Raw genomic sequence first — 14,300 nt, 5'->3', positions numbered from 1 at the left:
TGTGTGTGTGTGTGTGTGTCTTGCTGGGGGTATATGTGTGGTGCTGTTTGTCCTCAAGGTCTTTCCCCACAGTGACCCCAGAGGCGGCTCTCGCAGAGAGAGAGAGAGAGAGAAAGAGGGAGAGAAAGTGCCTTCGCTGTCCCTTACACCCACACACTAATCGTTATTCCAATATCCTTAAGTCAAACCCTTTCCTCTCTTGACAAAGCTGCTTTCAGCTTCTTTCATCACTGTAGGCTATTCTTCCAGACTGATTTGTTGTACCACAACACAGGGTGAGATCAAAGGCCCAATACCGTTAAGATGGTATGTCGATATAGTAATTTGTGTCATTCATTTTGATATATATTCTTTTCCCCTTCAGTTTGCAGACCCTTTCTCTGGCCACAATCTCACTCACACACACATATACACACACACACACACACACACACACACACACACACACACACACATATATACACTATATTATATCACACCAGGAAATTGGTCAGTCTTTTTAAGCCAACCAGAAAAAAACTCACCCTCTTTTTCTCTCTCTTTTCCAGGGGCCGAGGGCGAACAACATCGTGGTATTCCCCTTACTAAACACCCCCCAACACTCCCTTACTATCAACCCTCTCCCCTCTCTGTTCCCATTAAAGAAAAGAAAAGAAAAGAAAAGAAAAAAATTTAAAATAAAAACCCACACAGAAAAAGTCCCCCCTTCCCCAACAATAAAAGAAGAGAACCCCCGAAGAGAGAAAAAAAAAAAGACGAAAAAAAAAAAAAAAAAAACTTCTCCGGGACAGAGAGACTGACTGCCGCAGTGTGCGATTGTGTGTGAGTGCGTGTGCGGAGGTTGATGCGGTCACACCTGGTAAGGTATAAGTTGGCCATTGGGGAAAGAATACAGTGGCAGATTTCTTTGTTTTTTTTGTCGGTTTTGAGGGGAGGGGGGGAGAGAAGATGATGGTATCTCAGGCTGCAGATGTGTCTCCTTTGGTCTGGCTGTGACCTCCTGCTTTCACACCATCACCAACACAGCCCACCCACTCACCCTCCACCACCACCAAAACAAGAAAAAAAAAAAAAACAAACATGGGAGGAAACTACATCAAGAAAATATACTGTTTTATTTTTTTGTTTAATGTACCGTACATATGTAAACTTCCACTAGCCAGAATATTTGTTGTTGTGTTTTAAGTTTGTGGTTTGGAGTATATCATTACCTCCCCACCTCTCCCTCAACCCCATTTTGTATCTGCAGTTTTCTACCTCTCACCCCTACCCTCGCTGCATTTTATAACTCATGCTTTTCTCCCCCCTGCATCCCCTCTTCTTTGGCTCATCACACCATGGATTGTGATTTTTCTCTGGACAGTGATGGTCCTTCAGTGTTCAATGGGATTGTATATGCATAATTTTTTTAATTTTCTTCTACTCGTGGGCGGAGTTCCTCCTGCTGCCCCCTCCTCGTCACTCCTCCATACCTGTCACCTCCAACTCCGGCATGGCCACGGCTCGTTTTATTCTTTTGACAGGCATCAATGTTTTTATTTCGTGCAACCCCTCCATCCCCCACCCCTTTTTCCCCCCTGTCTCCCTCTGTGTTCCTTGTCTCCCGTCTCTCCTCCTTCCCCTCCCCGGTCCTCTCTCTGTATATTAGACCACTTCTTGTCGTTTCAGGTTTCAGGACCAGTGGAGGCTGACGACCCCTCCCCAGGTGGCGCAGGCCCCCCCCACTGTCTCCGCAGCGTCTCTCTCTCTCTCTGCTCCCGCTATGCACACTCACCCCATCCTGTCCGTGTGGGGGGGCGGGGGAGGGGGGCAGGGTGACCACAGGCCTGCCGCAGGGGGCATTTACTACAACAGCAAACGCTGATGATGCTTTTAGTCGTTTTTCACACACACACACACACACACACACACACACTTCAACATACACACACACACTTCAACATACACCACAGCACACTGCAATACACACAGCATCTACCAGGCAGCCAATCCAACACGAGATTTATATACAGAGAGCTGAGGCAACCAGCCGAGTGGCAGGCAAGTTTGCGTGCAAGTGAGGAAGGCAGGACCCGAGGGTGTTTATTGGGGTGTACAGTGCGGACCTTAAGGCACTCCCTTTCTCTGACGCGCAGTGCAGTCACGGCTTGTCTGAGGAAGGCTGACGAGCTTACGGCTTTGATTATTAATTTAAGAAATGGAGTAGGCGGAACTATTATTGTAGGGTTGGGAAAGTCAGGGGTGGGGTTTGTGTGGAGAGAGTTTTTTTTTTTTGGAAAGGGAGTGGGTTTGGACAACTGTTTTGCTTTTATTTTTATTTTTAACCCATGAGTCTGTAATTAGGAAAAAAAAATAAAAAAAATAAAGATTGTTTAAAAATGAGACTGTCTATATTTAGCCATTGATTTTTTTTTCCCACTGCTGTGATGTGACCTGTGCTGAAAATGTATTTGCAATCTACGGGTTGTGAAAAATCAGCATCAGACTGCTTAAGTCATGTACTTTCCTAGCAAGGGGTTAATTAGATGACACAAGGAATCTTAAGTTTCTTAAATTCCAGCATTTTCCCCCCAATATATATTCTGTTAGAGGCAATTTGACTATCCTCTAAAGGAGATGGATAAATAAAGTTGACAAAATACAGGAGTCAACAGTAAATGTTTATTTCACAATCTGATACACTATGCAGAGGTGGTGGGGACTTACTGAGGCGCAACAACTTATTGGTAACAGAATCTGCTGAATTCAGAAGTATAATCTAAAATGACAGCTGTTAAATCCTCATGTCATTTGGTCTGCTAACATCATTGGGCATGTGTTTGGGTCTTCTTATCGGTGCTTCTTAAAGGCTGCAGAGAAAGACAAAATAGGGTAATTATCAGCATATATGCTTAATTGAGGTTTCATGAACATTTGGTTCCAAAAGAGTTGTCTGTAAACTGACAATTACACCAACAATTAAATAGTTTTTAATAGGAGTTTAAGTGTCACATTTTTATTTATTTCTAAAGAAATTGCAGGAAATACAATTCTACTGTCTGGTATATTTCTCACCTCTCCTTTTTGTTTTTTTCTTCATGAGTTTCTTCTTTTTCTTGGGACGAGAATGATCCCCATCCTGGAACAATCAAAACAAAGTAAGGACTAGCAGTCACAATAACAATGGGGTCTAAATAGAAACAAGCCATAATGCTCCCATTCATACTGGATGGAAATGAGCCTGTTAGCAACAGCATTTTGTGGCTTCATGTGCTGTCTAGTACAAAATCTAAACATAGCACATGGATTTTCCCAATACATTTATCTGAATGAATTTTCCACCTTTGCAGGCAGCTCAAGGCTGGCCAGCCCTTGCTTTAACTCATTGCTTTTCATGCCAGTTCATTGACGCGGGAGACGCGAGTAGGAGGCCAAGTCTGTGTAGGCATTAAGTGGGACTTTTGCCAGCACAGCACCAGACAACTGAATCACACAAAATTATGAGCATTTCAGGTCCAACATGCCAGTCTTCTTCAAAACAAAACAGAAGTGGCCAACATTAATTATGCCCTAATTAAATTATTTTCTAATTCATTAAAGCCCTAATTAAATAACAGTCCCTATAAATTACTCAACTCAATATATTCCCCTGCAAAGACATTCTGAAGAGGGACTTAAATAGATTTTCATGTCTGGACCAGAAATTCAGATTTTAACATAGGCCTGTCCCGTAGCTAAGTGAGTGAGATATGAGCCCTTCCTGGTGTAAAGATGTCACCGCAAGCTCACCTGGCCCCCCTCGCCGCCGGTCAGTGCGGTGATGTCACTGAAGTGAGTGATGCCGCTCAGCTGGCCGGTCATGGACATCGTGCCTCTCTTTCTGGCATTCTTCTGCCGTTGTGGCATGTTGAGACGCACCATCATGGACTCTTCATAATTTTTCCTTTGAAGAAGAAAAACGTTATTGTTGATTGGAAACTTGCACCTGACCTTCATATGTCTACCTGTTCAAACAAAGTAAACACCTGTGTAGCTCCTCGCGGCTCTCCCGCTCGCTCTGGAAGTCCCGTCTGTCCCGGATCTCCTCCGGAGCGTCGCTGTACTGCTGTCTCAGCTCCTGGATCACAGAGCTCCTGAGGGCAGCTCGCCGCTGGCGCTCCGACTGAGCCTTCTTCTTGTCTGCTTCTGTCATGTCCCCGTCTGGAACACGGGTTGAGATGAGAATTTGTGGTCTTTATTTTGATGCACATGGGAATAGCATGGCTAACTGTCCTAAAAGAAGCACAGCAGCTCCTGAGTGGTGTGCTTCCACAAAAAAACGTAACCACAGAAATGTCAACGTTTCTTTATCAAATGATTAGAGGTGTATTCTAACTACTATAGATTTGTATTTTTATGACAAGCCGTGAAAACAAAATCCTTTTTAAAAAGGCATATGACGTTACCATAATGTACTGGGACAATCTTTGGCGGTACATATTTCCTGCCACTAGAGTGGGCTGCTTTCTTCTCCGTCTTATTCTCAGCTTCACCTTCAGACTCCTCTGATTCACTCAACTGGTTGATGAAGCAGAGGCAGTCAGTCAGACAGACAGTTACAATACTGCATGGTCAGTATTTACAACGGGTTTAATATGTATTTTCTTATTTATTAGAATCAATAGTAGCCTGACCATGTAAATGTCCAGAAGCAATACATCATTTATCCAATGGTGCTAGGTTGGTTTACAGTTTTTCTTGAGTAAGGTGCTGAAACCCCCAACTCTGTGGACAGCTGCAGTCCCCTCACAGACATCTCTCTAATTTTGCATGTATAGATCCTGAGCGTGTGTTTCAGGTCTGTGTGTGATGTGTGTTCTAACAACAAAAGGGAAAAAATTGTAATTTCCCTTGCCGTAATAATGATACCACAAGGTTGTAAAAAAAAAAAAAATTATGATAAACTTTACCACCCATAAAAAAATAGAGTTCAAATAACCACGATGGCATTAGGCCCTTACTTTGCTGACGAGATTTTCAGGATTAGGACGCAGCTGCAGGGGGTCATTCTCAGCTGAAATCAAACAAAAAAAAAAAAACACTGTCATACACCACAGCCTGTGAAACATCGAGGAAAGGAAATCCAATCATCGGTGGAGGCATTCATCACAACCAACCCAAAATCAGTTTTACCTAAACTGCCGGTGACAGCCGTGCGCACCAGTTTATCAATCTGGTACTTAAGTTTGTGGTCTATCGGTCGCATCTTCTCCAGGACCTTAAAACAGGAGGACAATCAATCAGCAAAGCAATGTGATGCTTTTCTCAGTTGGATCGATAAGACTACAAATGAGCCGCCTGTTTCTACAATCCTCTCACCGTTCTGACTGTCACCAGTCTACTCAAGGCTTCACTGTCTTTTATTTTGCCTCCTTCTGTTTTGATGCTGATCAGGTGAGTGAGATCTTGAAGGTAAAAAAGCAGCAGGTGGTACCGAAGGTCCAAGAATGACAAACCCTGCAGGAAGAGAGGAGTCAGACCAGACAATTCCTTAGTTTATTTCAACTTGGAGAAGAGTCTCTTACATCGTATTCATTTGCAGTTGTCAGTTACACATGCCTGAAAATGTGGTGTGTGCATGTTGGAACAACCCACAGAGCTACCATGAACCTGGGGCAGTCCAGTTTCAGTCCCCACTCACCTTTGATGTCTTAAACGCCCCATCTTGGACTTTTGTTATCAGGTCACGAACATGACTTGTAACTGAGGCCACCTAAAGAGAAAAGCGACACGCTGTGTTTTATTTAGCTGGGAAAACTCAGATCCACACAAGCTGTGATAAAAGTGACTAAATCAATCAGCATAAATACATTGAACAGGATTATAAGAATAGTATTCTGTAATACATCACCATTAGATCTAAGTGCACGTGTAAATATGTTCGTATAGCTCCAATACTTTCCAATGGACTCGCCATTTCTCTACTTGCAGACACTGCTAATACAAAGTTACAGTCAAGCCGTTCTTACCTGTTCTGTGAGATTCCTCAGCAGCTGTACAGCTGCAGGCAATTCACTTTCAATTAGAGCCTGCCAGAAAGTCAACATGTCAGAAATACAATGCAAAACTGCTAATACCATGTACATACACCGCAAAATGTGGTTATAACGTTGTAGAAATTCTCCTCAAAAACAGGTAAGTTAGCTAGTGGCTAGCTGGATAACTTAGGTCATTAAAAACAAGAGTACTATCACTTGCTTTTATCAGTCTCACGTACAAAAGATAGTTTCCGAGGACACGTTAAATCGTTAGAATGTGTCTATAATATTAGCATACATTGTAGAACGATAAAATAAAAGTTATATTAACTCGCAGCTAGCTAAGCTTTCACTCACGTTGTCAACAGGGTCAGCCATTTTGTTTTCAATGTAGTCTACGGAAGCCGCAGAGGAACAATGGGCATACAGGGCTCGACAGTGTTGCAGTGTAGCCTACTACTGTTGTACTGTACTGTAATGTAATACTGCAATGTAATGAATTTAGCGAGTGGCACTGTCAACAAGAAACTGAAAGCTATTAAATAATTTGTTAATTTTATTATTGTGATCCGCTACTAAAAGCTGGTTTGTCGTATTACAATTTGTTTTAAATTAGGCTACTAAAAACTAAATTAGGTTACCTTAAAAAATGTACTATATATATATTTATTTATATTTCTTTATTTACAGACTCAAGGTCCAGATTAAAAACAGACTAAACAAAAAACACATTACAAAAAATCTTGCTGCTTTCTGCTTTCTTTTCTGTCAGTTCTGTCAGTTGTGTGTGTGTGTGTGTGTGTGTGTGTGTGTGTGTGTGTGTGTGTGACAGAGAGAGAGAGAGAGAGAGAGAGAGAGAGAGAGGAGGAGGAGGAGGAGGAGTAGGAAGAAGTGATGGTGAGATCAGACAGAGGTACCTGTCTGTCTCCTGTCTTTCAGAACAGTTTCAGTCAAACTGTCAGAGGAACCTGCAGAATATTCAGAGAGTTTGTGAAGAGCTAAATCATGGTAAGACGATCATAGCTTTATTAGACTTTGTAAAAAAATATTGAAAAAGAAATGGTCTGCAGTTTATTTTTTACTTTGCTGATGTATGGTTTGCGTTAATTTTGGGCTTCATCTAACAATTACTTTCATAGTCGATTCATCTGTGGGTCGTTTTCTCAAGTAATTTAATAATCGTCTGGTCTGAAAAATATCTGAAAAGAATAACAAACGTATACTTCACAACCCAAGTGTGTATATTTTATGAATGTTTTGTCTAACCAGCAGTTCAAAAGTTTCTAATCATATAAACAAAGAAAACCAGCTAATGTTTTGAGATGCCTTTCTTTTTTTCACCTTTGTAAATTGCTTAAATGAGTATTAATAAGTTATCAAAAATGTTGCTGATAAAATTTTAGTCAGTCACAATGAACAGACAAATTGTTTCAGCTATCTACAGCTACCTACATCTGTCATACGTAGCGTTTCATTTTGTACGGCTCTAATGAATTACTCTTACCCCATTAGGAATAAAAGTCCTGCATTCTTACTTTAGTAAAAGTACAGAGGTATTATTGGAAAACTGATCTTTAAGTATCAGAAGAAAAAAGTACACATCATACAGCCAAATGAGGCCTTTCGAGGAAATAAATTAGGGTATATTGTTTTGATTATGATTACCAGGAAGATAATGTGTAAGCAGCCTTTTGCTCTATTGAAGCTAATGAAACCATGTTAGCCTATACACTGTCGGATCGTTTAATAGCTCTGCCTTTTATGTCTTATGTTCTTGTTTTGTGTCTTTCCCCTGTGGAATTACTTTTGTACATGTGGTTCTTTGTGTGTTTCTCTTTTAATTGTAAAAGCTTAAACTAATTTAAGCTTGAAAAAAAAGAGAAAACTAATCTTTTTCTTTTTCTTTTTCTTCAGATGTCAGATACCAGGGTATCCTCTGTCATCCAGGAGTGGGCAAACTCATACCCGGGTCAGGCTCACACCCACACCCTGAACCCGAACACACCAACTAATCAGCTGGCTCAGATGGACATGACATACAGCCAGTCTCAGGGACTGGTGAGAGGGGGCACTGATGACAGAATGTCTGAGCAGATGATGGGACTGTCTTACATGCCGTATACGTCCTCGTGTCTCAGCAACACCTCGAGCGCAGGGAACACAAACCACCACCAGAGCCACGCCAGCACTCAGCAGGTGTGTCTTCATGTGTGTGAGATAGCTTTTTCATTTGTGGATCATGGATAAAGAAGTCATTCCTACACATTTTCTGAAAGAAAAATCATTAATTACTCCCATCCTGCTTCCCCACAACTTAAACTTGTGTTTCTGACCTCCAGGATTTCTCCTCCTTCCTCCTGCCAACTTTGCGGGCCCCAGTAAACAAGAGGAGCATCAGCAAGGACAGTGCAGAGTACCGGCTGCGACGCGAGCGGAACAACGTTGCTGTGAGAAAGAGCCGGGACAAGGCTCGCAGGAGGATCCTGCTGACCCAGCAGAGGGCCATGCAGCTGCAGGAGGAAAACCAGAAGCTGCAGATGAGGATAGGGCAGCTGACACAGGAGCTGGACACTCTCAAACACATCATGTCACAGCGGCATCTGCAGGGGGCTGCGGAGGGAGCAGCAGGGGAGTCCAGTATCTAGCACCACATTTGTTCCTAGTGTTAATTTTATGCATCAGATTCATTATTAGTGTCTATGGGCAGGCCTTCCAAGTCCCCTTGTTGATTTCTCAGATCAGGCCACTATTTAAAAAAAAGGCACATGTAGAAGTAGCACATTTAACAAAAGGAAGCATTTTGAGGGGGTGTAATGCTCAGTGTAAAAGGGGTTAGTAATAGTTTCATATTGTAAAATTGTGAAGAGGGAAAGCATAACACACTGGCAGGGCTGTAGCTACCTTTGAGGACACGGATGGCACGTCTTTTGTTCTAGGGTTTTAGATTTAAGACACAACATTTGCAGTCATTTTTGAAACAATGGGTCTTCAATTTCACACGGACGTTATCAAAAGCAGCTTCTAACCATCGTCTTTAGTGTGGCTGAAGTGACAACTGTCGCTAGCAGATTTCATCAGAAGTAGCTAGCTAGTGTAAGCTAAAGCTACAGCTAAAACCCTGTAAATCGGTTGAAAACGCAATCTGCAGCTAACGTTTTAATGTTTCCAGTTGACTCTTTCAAAACAAAGTGGGTGTTTTAAGCCTTAAAATATATTTTTCTTTAACCTGCAACCCAACTTAATAATGCAGTTTGGCCCATGCCTTTGAGAACAAAATGGTTTATACTGTTGGTAGAAAGCAGCTAACCATGCTAACACTTGCAGGTTATGCTCTTGTGGTTTTGGTTTTGTACAGGCTAAAAAAAGACACCACCCTCCATATTTTAAGATACAGTGTTTCACTACAGACCCATATTCAGACCTTCTGCATGTGGAGGCATCCACAACTTGACAGGTTGCTATAGTTGGTTGACAAATTGGGACAGAGGTTTAGCAAATGGTTGATTAAATTCCTGGCAGTGTGGAGTAGGCTTTACAACAGCATTTCATGGTGGGAAATAACAGACAAAATGCAATTACATTTTTTTTTTTTAATCCAAATAATTCTAAATGATAGACTTCATTTTTGGTATCTGGTCAGACTCTTCTGGGTGAGAAGGGAACATCCTCATGACCTCAGTATTTTTGAAATTGTGGCTACGGCCCTGCACACTGGACCTTGGAATAAATGAATGAAGCACCTAAACAAGAGACCTTGGAGTCTCAATATGAAGTAGGAAAATGTGTGCTGTTTATGAATGTAGATGTCATTGCATACTTTAAAATGTGAGAGAAGAGATTGGAGAGCAGAAACTTTATGCGAGTTGCAGAGTCTGTGCAAATCATATATATATTTAAGATTTGCGAAACAGCTAGGTGAGATGGGTTAGGGAGTTTTAGGGACAACCTGATGCACCGTTGATCTAAAAATCCTTAATGCTGCACACATGGGCCCAACAAAACGTTCCAAAGGCTGAAAGCTGCATTTTACGTAAATTGAGCAAATTCCCCCAAAAAACTTTCTTGAAAGTTCCTGAAGACATCTGAACACACATGCTTATTCCTTACATAAACTACAAAAAAAGACCACTCTGCGCATTAGTCAGATTTGTTATATGTTTTGATTCAATAAGCATTGCCTAATCATACCTGACACTTCTTGTCATTGTCAGAGATGATTGTAAGTGTTGTTGCCCAACAAGGTTACACAACCACCTGTGGTTTGTAGGCAAATCTAAGCGACTCTCTTTTCTGTATATTACTCTTTTAATAATCTTTTGTCACTAAATGAGTATGGGATTACTTGAAATATTGTTGACATAGTTTTTAATCACATGTAATGTTGTTGAATGTGTTTTGTGATTTTTATAGTAATGCATTGTTAAAGCAATACTTTTAAAAAACATTTCTTTAAATAAACAAATAATTGCTCGAGTTTGGTTGAAACATCTTTTATATATGCCAATCCCTGATATACAAAACATGTGACATGTGACAAATGATCCTAATTTAACATTACAAAATATGGACATATATTTAATTATATATTTGGATTCCAAAGCTGCTTCCTGAAATAGCCTTTACAAGCTTTGATTACAGTGCACTGCACCTAAACAATACATCTTTCTCATAGAAAATGATGTGATATCATCTCAGAATTATTCTCCTTAATTCTCCACTGCATCTTAATCAGGGAACATGGCGTGCACCTGCCACATTATTTACCATAAGTGTCTACCCACAGAAACGGACGTCATGCCATGGACCGTTGTGCACCAGCGGTTTCCCTTTGTGGGATGGGCCAGATTTCGACACAGTAGAGGATGGAGATGAGGAGCTCAGAGATAGTATCAGTGTTTCGGGCTGCCAGGGCCTTCCTGTGGCTGTGATGGTAGTGAAGGGACATAGAGATAGGAGAAAGAGAGGAGGGGGTGGGGGAAATAAGGCCAGACATTTAGTCTTTTTTTCTTTAAAAAAATAATAGTTATAATATTTGATACACATATTTTCAACACTATATAACTAAAAACAGCATTGGGACTCCTTTGTATCTGGCTCCCAAGATCATGGATAAGAACACTTATCACTGTGATATTCAAAATAAAGAAAAAGAAAGCACACATTCAGTTCCCCTTCCATAACTAGTTTCTTTTCTTTATTAAAAAATAAATACAAATAAGTATTTTTGGAACCTAATCCTAGCTCTTTTTTTTATTGCTGATGTGGCTTTTACACAAATTTTATACCGATTTACACAATAAAAGCGTGCCATTTGTCATCATTATAGTGTCTGACTAAAAAGTAACACTTAGGTGGCAACATGATTTTAGAGCTATCTGTGTTGTACAAAAAATGTTTTTATTCAATTTTCAACTGAACAGATAATAACTAAAACACTACTTTGTTTAGCACAAACTGTTAACTGTGTTGTTTGATTGATTTAACAGGTACTACAACTAATGCCATCTGCGTTTTTACTGTGTTACACAGTGCAGCTCTGCACAAATAATTAGAATATGTAAACTTACAGTCAACAAACACACCACACTCGTCTGGCACGGTGAGATGTTGGACATGGTCCATCTTTAGAGATTGGTAGGGTGGCTGCATATATGTATGAATTAAGTCAATGATAATCAATGCATTTGAACGTATGAACGAGAGAAAGGCAGTTTTCTCTTTTTTCCTTCCCCAATGGTCTTTGAGATATGGATTTGTATCTATATGTATGCATATATCAATTTTTTTCTCTCTCTCTTCTTTTGTTTAATAAAAGTCAAAATCAAAATGAAATAGAAGTCATACTAAGGTTCCTTCTAAAGAAAAGCTAAATGTCAACACTTCAATCAACTGTTTATGCTTATTAGTTATAAATACAGACTTTATCCTCCAAATGTACACAAGAGTTGTGTCATTTTGCTAATGAAGTCCTCATTTAAAAGGAGAATGAAAGTGATACACAGGCTACTTATAGCCTGCCATGTGTAGAGCGGCACACAATGACTTCTTGTTTGACCATGTCTGTTGAAATGTCCCACAGCATCGTGTGGGGCAATTTGTGGTCCCAGGACTGCAACATCTCCACAGAGTGAAGAAAGACTGTATTTCACCTAATCCCTACCAAGTTACCCAACAGCAGCAGGCCATGAACCCTACCACATCCCCAGTGAAGCAGCTCCAATCTTACAGCTCCTGATTATTAAAGGTATTATTATGGCAGTGGTTGAGAAACTAATTGGACTTTGGTTTTCAGAGCAAAGAATGATTGAATATAACAACATACAAACAACACAAGATTAAGTCCAAACATGGGAAACATAAACTTTTTATCTCTATTTCACCACTTCCGCACTTCACACTCACACATGTTCACAACTAAGAGGCAGCCCAGTACAAATCTGCGGTCAGAGGATGAGCTTTTTCTCTTTTTCAGGTTCCCATTAGACCTTCAAAAAACCTTCCAGCAATGGTACCAACATAATCAGTCAGAAAGAGCCTTGTAGAGAAAGAGATTCTGCAGTGGTGTAAATCGCTTTTCATGGCATGATTTACTTTTTAAATTTGATTTATTTAATCGTATCAAGAACGCCCTATACATTAAAAGACATCAAATACAATCGAGGATAAAAATACAATAAAGTCCAGGACTTACTTCCATTGTGGTCCTCATACTAACTGAGGGCAATTCATCTGCTTAAAAAAGTGTAGCACTTTTGATTGTTCTTTTTTGTTGTTGCAGTTAGCTATTTTAAGGATCCACATTTGTGATCCAGTAGATAATTTACCTCACATATTCATAAGCTGTAATATACAGATGCTCTCTTTGTACTAAAGGGAAGCGACAGCCATTTTGGTCATGTTGTGTGGGTAACACAAATACACTGTCATGACAGCAGACGCTAACATTACTTACAAGATGTAATCAGGATTTTATGTTTAAAAAAAAAAGCATTTTCTTAGCACTCTTGCCAATTTAAACGCTCAATAACTAACAGCATTTAAAGGTAGAGCAATGTTTGTGTTGACTGATAAAGCCAAAGCCTTCCACTGTTGGCTGTTGCCATACCAGTGGAACACAATGTGTTAGTGCCATCAAGTGTAGCTTAGCAGTCATTACCAACTGGATGGCTGAATCCAATGGTAATGTAGGTCACTGTACATTCTAAGTCACTATACAGTAGGTCTATCAAACCTGGTTATTATCTCCCACCTAAAACAAGGTGGAAATGGTATACACAGGAATAGTATACTGGTAAAGAGGGGAAAAAAACTATTGTGCAGAAATAGTAGTGATGGCCCTGGCACCTAATACATGTATAGGACAGAAGAGTAATAAACATGGCTGAAAAAATAAATGATCTGATCAAGCACACAACGTGTGACATTTCTTACATATATCAAAATTACATTTTAATCATTGCATATTTACGAGAACAAGCCCATATGAGCCTGGACCATGGAGGTAACAGTGTAGGCTGTATTAGACTGGTCTCTGGTCTCTTGTGGTGGCCTGTGATTTATGGCTCCATCATGCGGCAGAGAGAACTACATGCAGACCTTCTGAAGAGATATTTTATAAAGAACAGATGTCTCACTCTACAAATGAATCTGTGTACTTCATTTGCTGTCCAAATACCATCACGGCATATGCCGTATGTTCTTGGATAAGTGCAAATAAAGGGTTGGCGTGCACAAACCTATTACTCCAAATAGTCTTTCTGGGAACATTTTACTTTTCTCAAGTCTGGTTCTGTATTTTTTGGCTAGTTATTCACTTATTAACATGATAATAAATATGTAGGCTATATACGTACATACAAAAGCCAACGCAGTATTCCTACACATTTTTCTTTCTAATCTTCTTTTCCTGCCACCCATACTTTAGAACAAAATCAAAATGAAATACACCTATTAAAAATGTGTGAGATTCTTAAATTTGAAGAGAACGAAAAATTGAGATTTTCTTGGCAAAAATTCACAAAAAAACATACAAAAATGTGATGCTCAACCAACATAAAAAGTGTGCAGAATCTTATAGGATATATTCATAATTAACATTAACAAGGCATGGCCAGTAGCATTTTGGCATGGCCAGTAGCATTTTCATAGATACGTTGAATCTAATATAGCTGTTTTAGAAAAACAAGTGTGATAATATTTTTTTGTGGAAATGGAAAGAGTAGTAATAGCTCATTGTACATAATGTTTTGGTTAAAATGTTACCTGTGAACTCGTACCAGATCGTGTAGGCTAGCCTTCTCCCAG

At 40.0% G+C, this 14,300-nt stretch overlaps 3 protein-coding genes across 5 annotated transcripts in view; 2 read left to right on the top strand and 1 right to left on the bottom strand.

Moving 5' to 3' along the window:
• Window positions 1–2,015, top strand: part of pabpn1 (poly(A) binding protein, nuclear 1) — a 16,031-nt gene extending 14,016 nt beyond the window's left edge. For 2 of the 3 annotated variants that reach the window (XM_034862666.1, XM_034862668.1), the window contains exon 7: window positions 1,669–2,015. In XM_034862666.1, coding sequence (XP_034718557.1) covers window positions 1,669–1,864 — 196 coding nt within the window. In that variant the 3' untranslated portion in view covers window positions 1,865–2,015. Of the gene's footprint in view, window positions 1–548; window positions 1,076–1,668 lie in introns of those variants that run through there. The other variant, XM_034862667.1, reaches the window with a different exon arrangement.
• Window positions 2,016–2,641: 626 nt separating this feature from the next.
• Window positions 2,642–6,449, bottom strand: ngdn (neuroguidin, EIF4E binding protein). Its single transcript, XM_034862665.1, has 11 exons — window positions 6,354–6,449; window positions 5,988–6,047; window positions 5,660–5,731; window positions 5,338–5,475; window positions 5,152–5,236; window positions 4,980–5,032; window positions 4,425–4,536; window positions 4,005–4,179; window positions 3,769–3,922; window positions 3,055–3,118; window positions 2,642–2,849 (listed from the first exon to the last, which is right to left on the bottom strand). The coding sequence occupies exons 1-11, from the start codon at window positions 6,372–6,374 to the stop codon at window positions 2,830–2,832; spliced, it is 954 nt and encodes a 317-aa protein (XP_034718556.1). The 5' UTR covers window positions 6,375–6,449; the 3' UTR covers window positions 2,642–2,829.
• A 429-nt stretch (window positions 6,450–6,878) lies between these two features.
• cebp1 (CCAAT/enhancer binding protein (C/EBP) 1) lies at window positions 6,879–10,100 on the top strand. The gene is made up of 3 exons (XM_034862104.1): window positions 6,879–7,004; window positions 7,911–8,192; window positions 8,336–10,100. Exons 1-3 carry the CDS (start codon window positions 7,002–7,004, stop codon window positions 8,639–8,641), a joined length of 591 nt encoding a protein of 196 aa, XP_034717995.1. The 5' UTR covers window positions 6,879–7,001; the 3' UTR covers window positions 8,642–10,100.
• The last annotated feature ends 4,200 nt before the right edge of the window (window positions 10,101–14,300 follow it).

Source organism: Etheostoma cragini, chromosome 22 (genome assembly GCF_013103735.1).
Source record: "Etheostoma cragini isolate CJK2018 chromosome 22, CSU_Ecrag_1.0, whole genome shotgun sequence".
Taxonomy (NCBI): domain Eukaryota; kingdom Metazoa; phylum Chordata; class Actinopteri; order Perciformes; family Percidae; genus Etheostoma; species Etheostoma cragini.
Note: the sequence above shows the minus strand (reverse complement) of the source record. Positions and strands in the feature narration are given on the sequence as shown.

Bases quoted from the DNA above. Each gene is read 5' to 3' on its own strand.
- ngdn (XM_034862665.1), bottom strand. From the start codon at position 6,374: ATGGCTGACCCTGTTGACAAC. The intron at 5,732-5,987 runs GTAAGAACGGCT...TTTTCTCTTTAG, and splicing joins TGAGGAATCTCACAGAACAG to GTGGCCTCAGTTACAAGTCA. The intron at 4,537-4,979 runs GTAAGGGCCTAA...TTCATCAACCAG, and splicing joins CTGAAAATCTCGTCAGCAAA to TTGAGTGAATCAGAGGAGTC.
- cebp1 (XM_034862104.1), top strand. The intron at 8,193-8,335 runs GTGTGTCTTCAT...TCTGACCTCCAG, and splicing joins GCCACGCCAGCACTCAGCAG to GATTTCTCCTCCTTCCTCCT.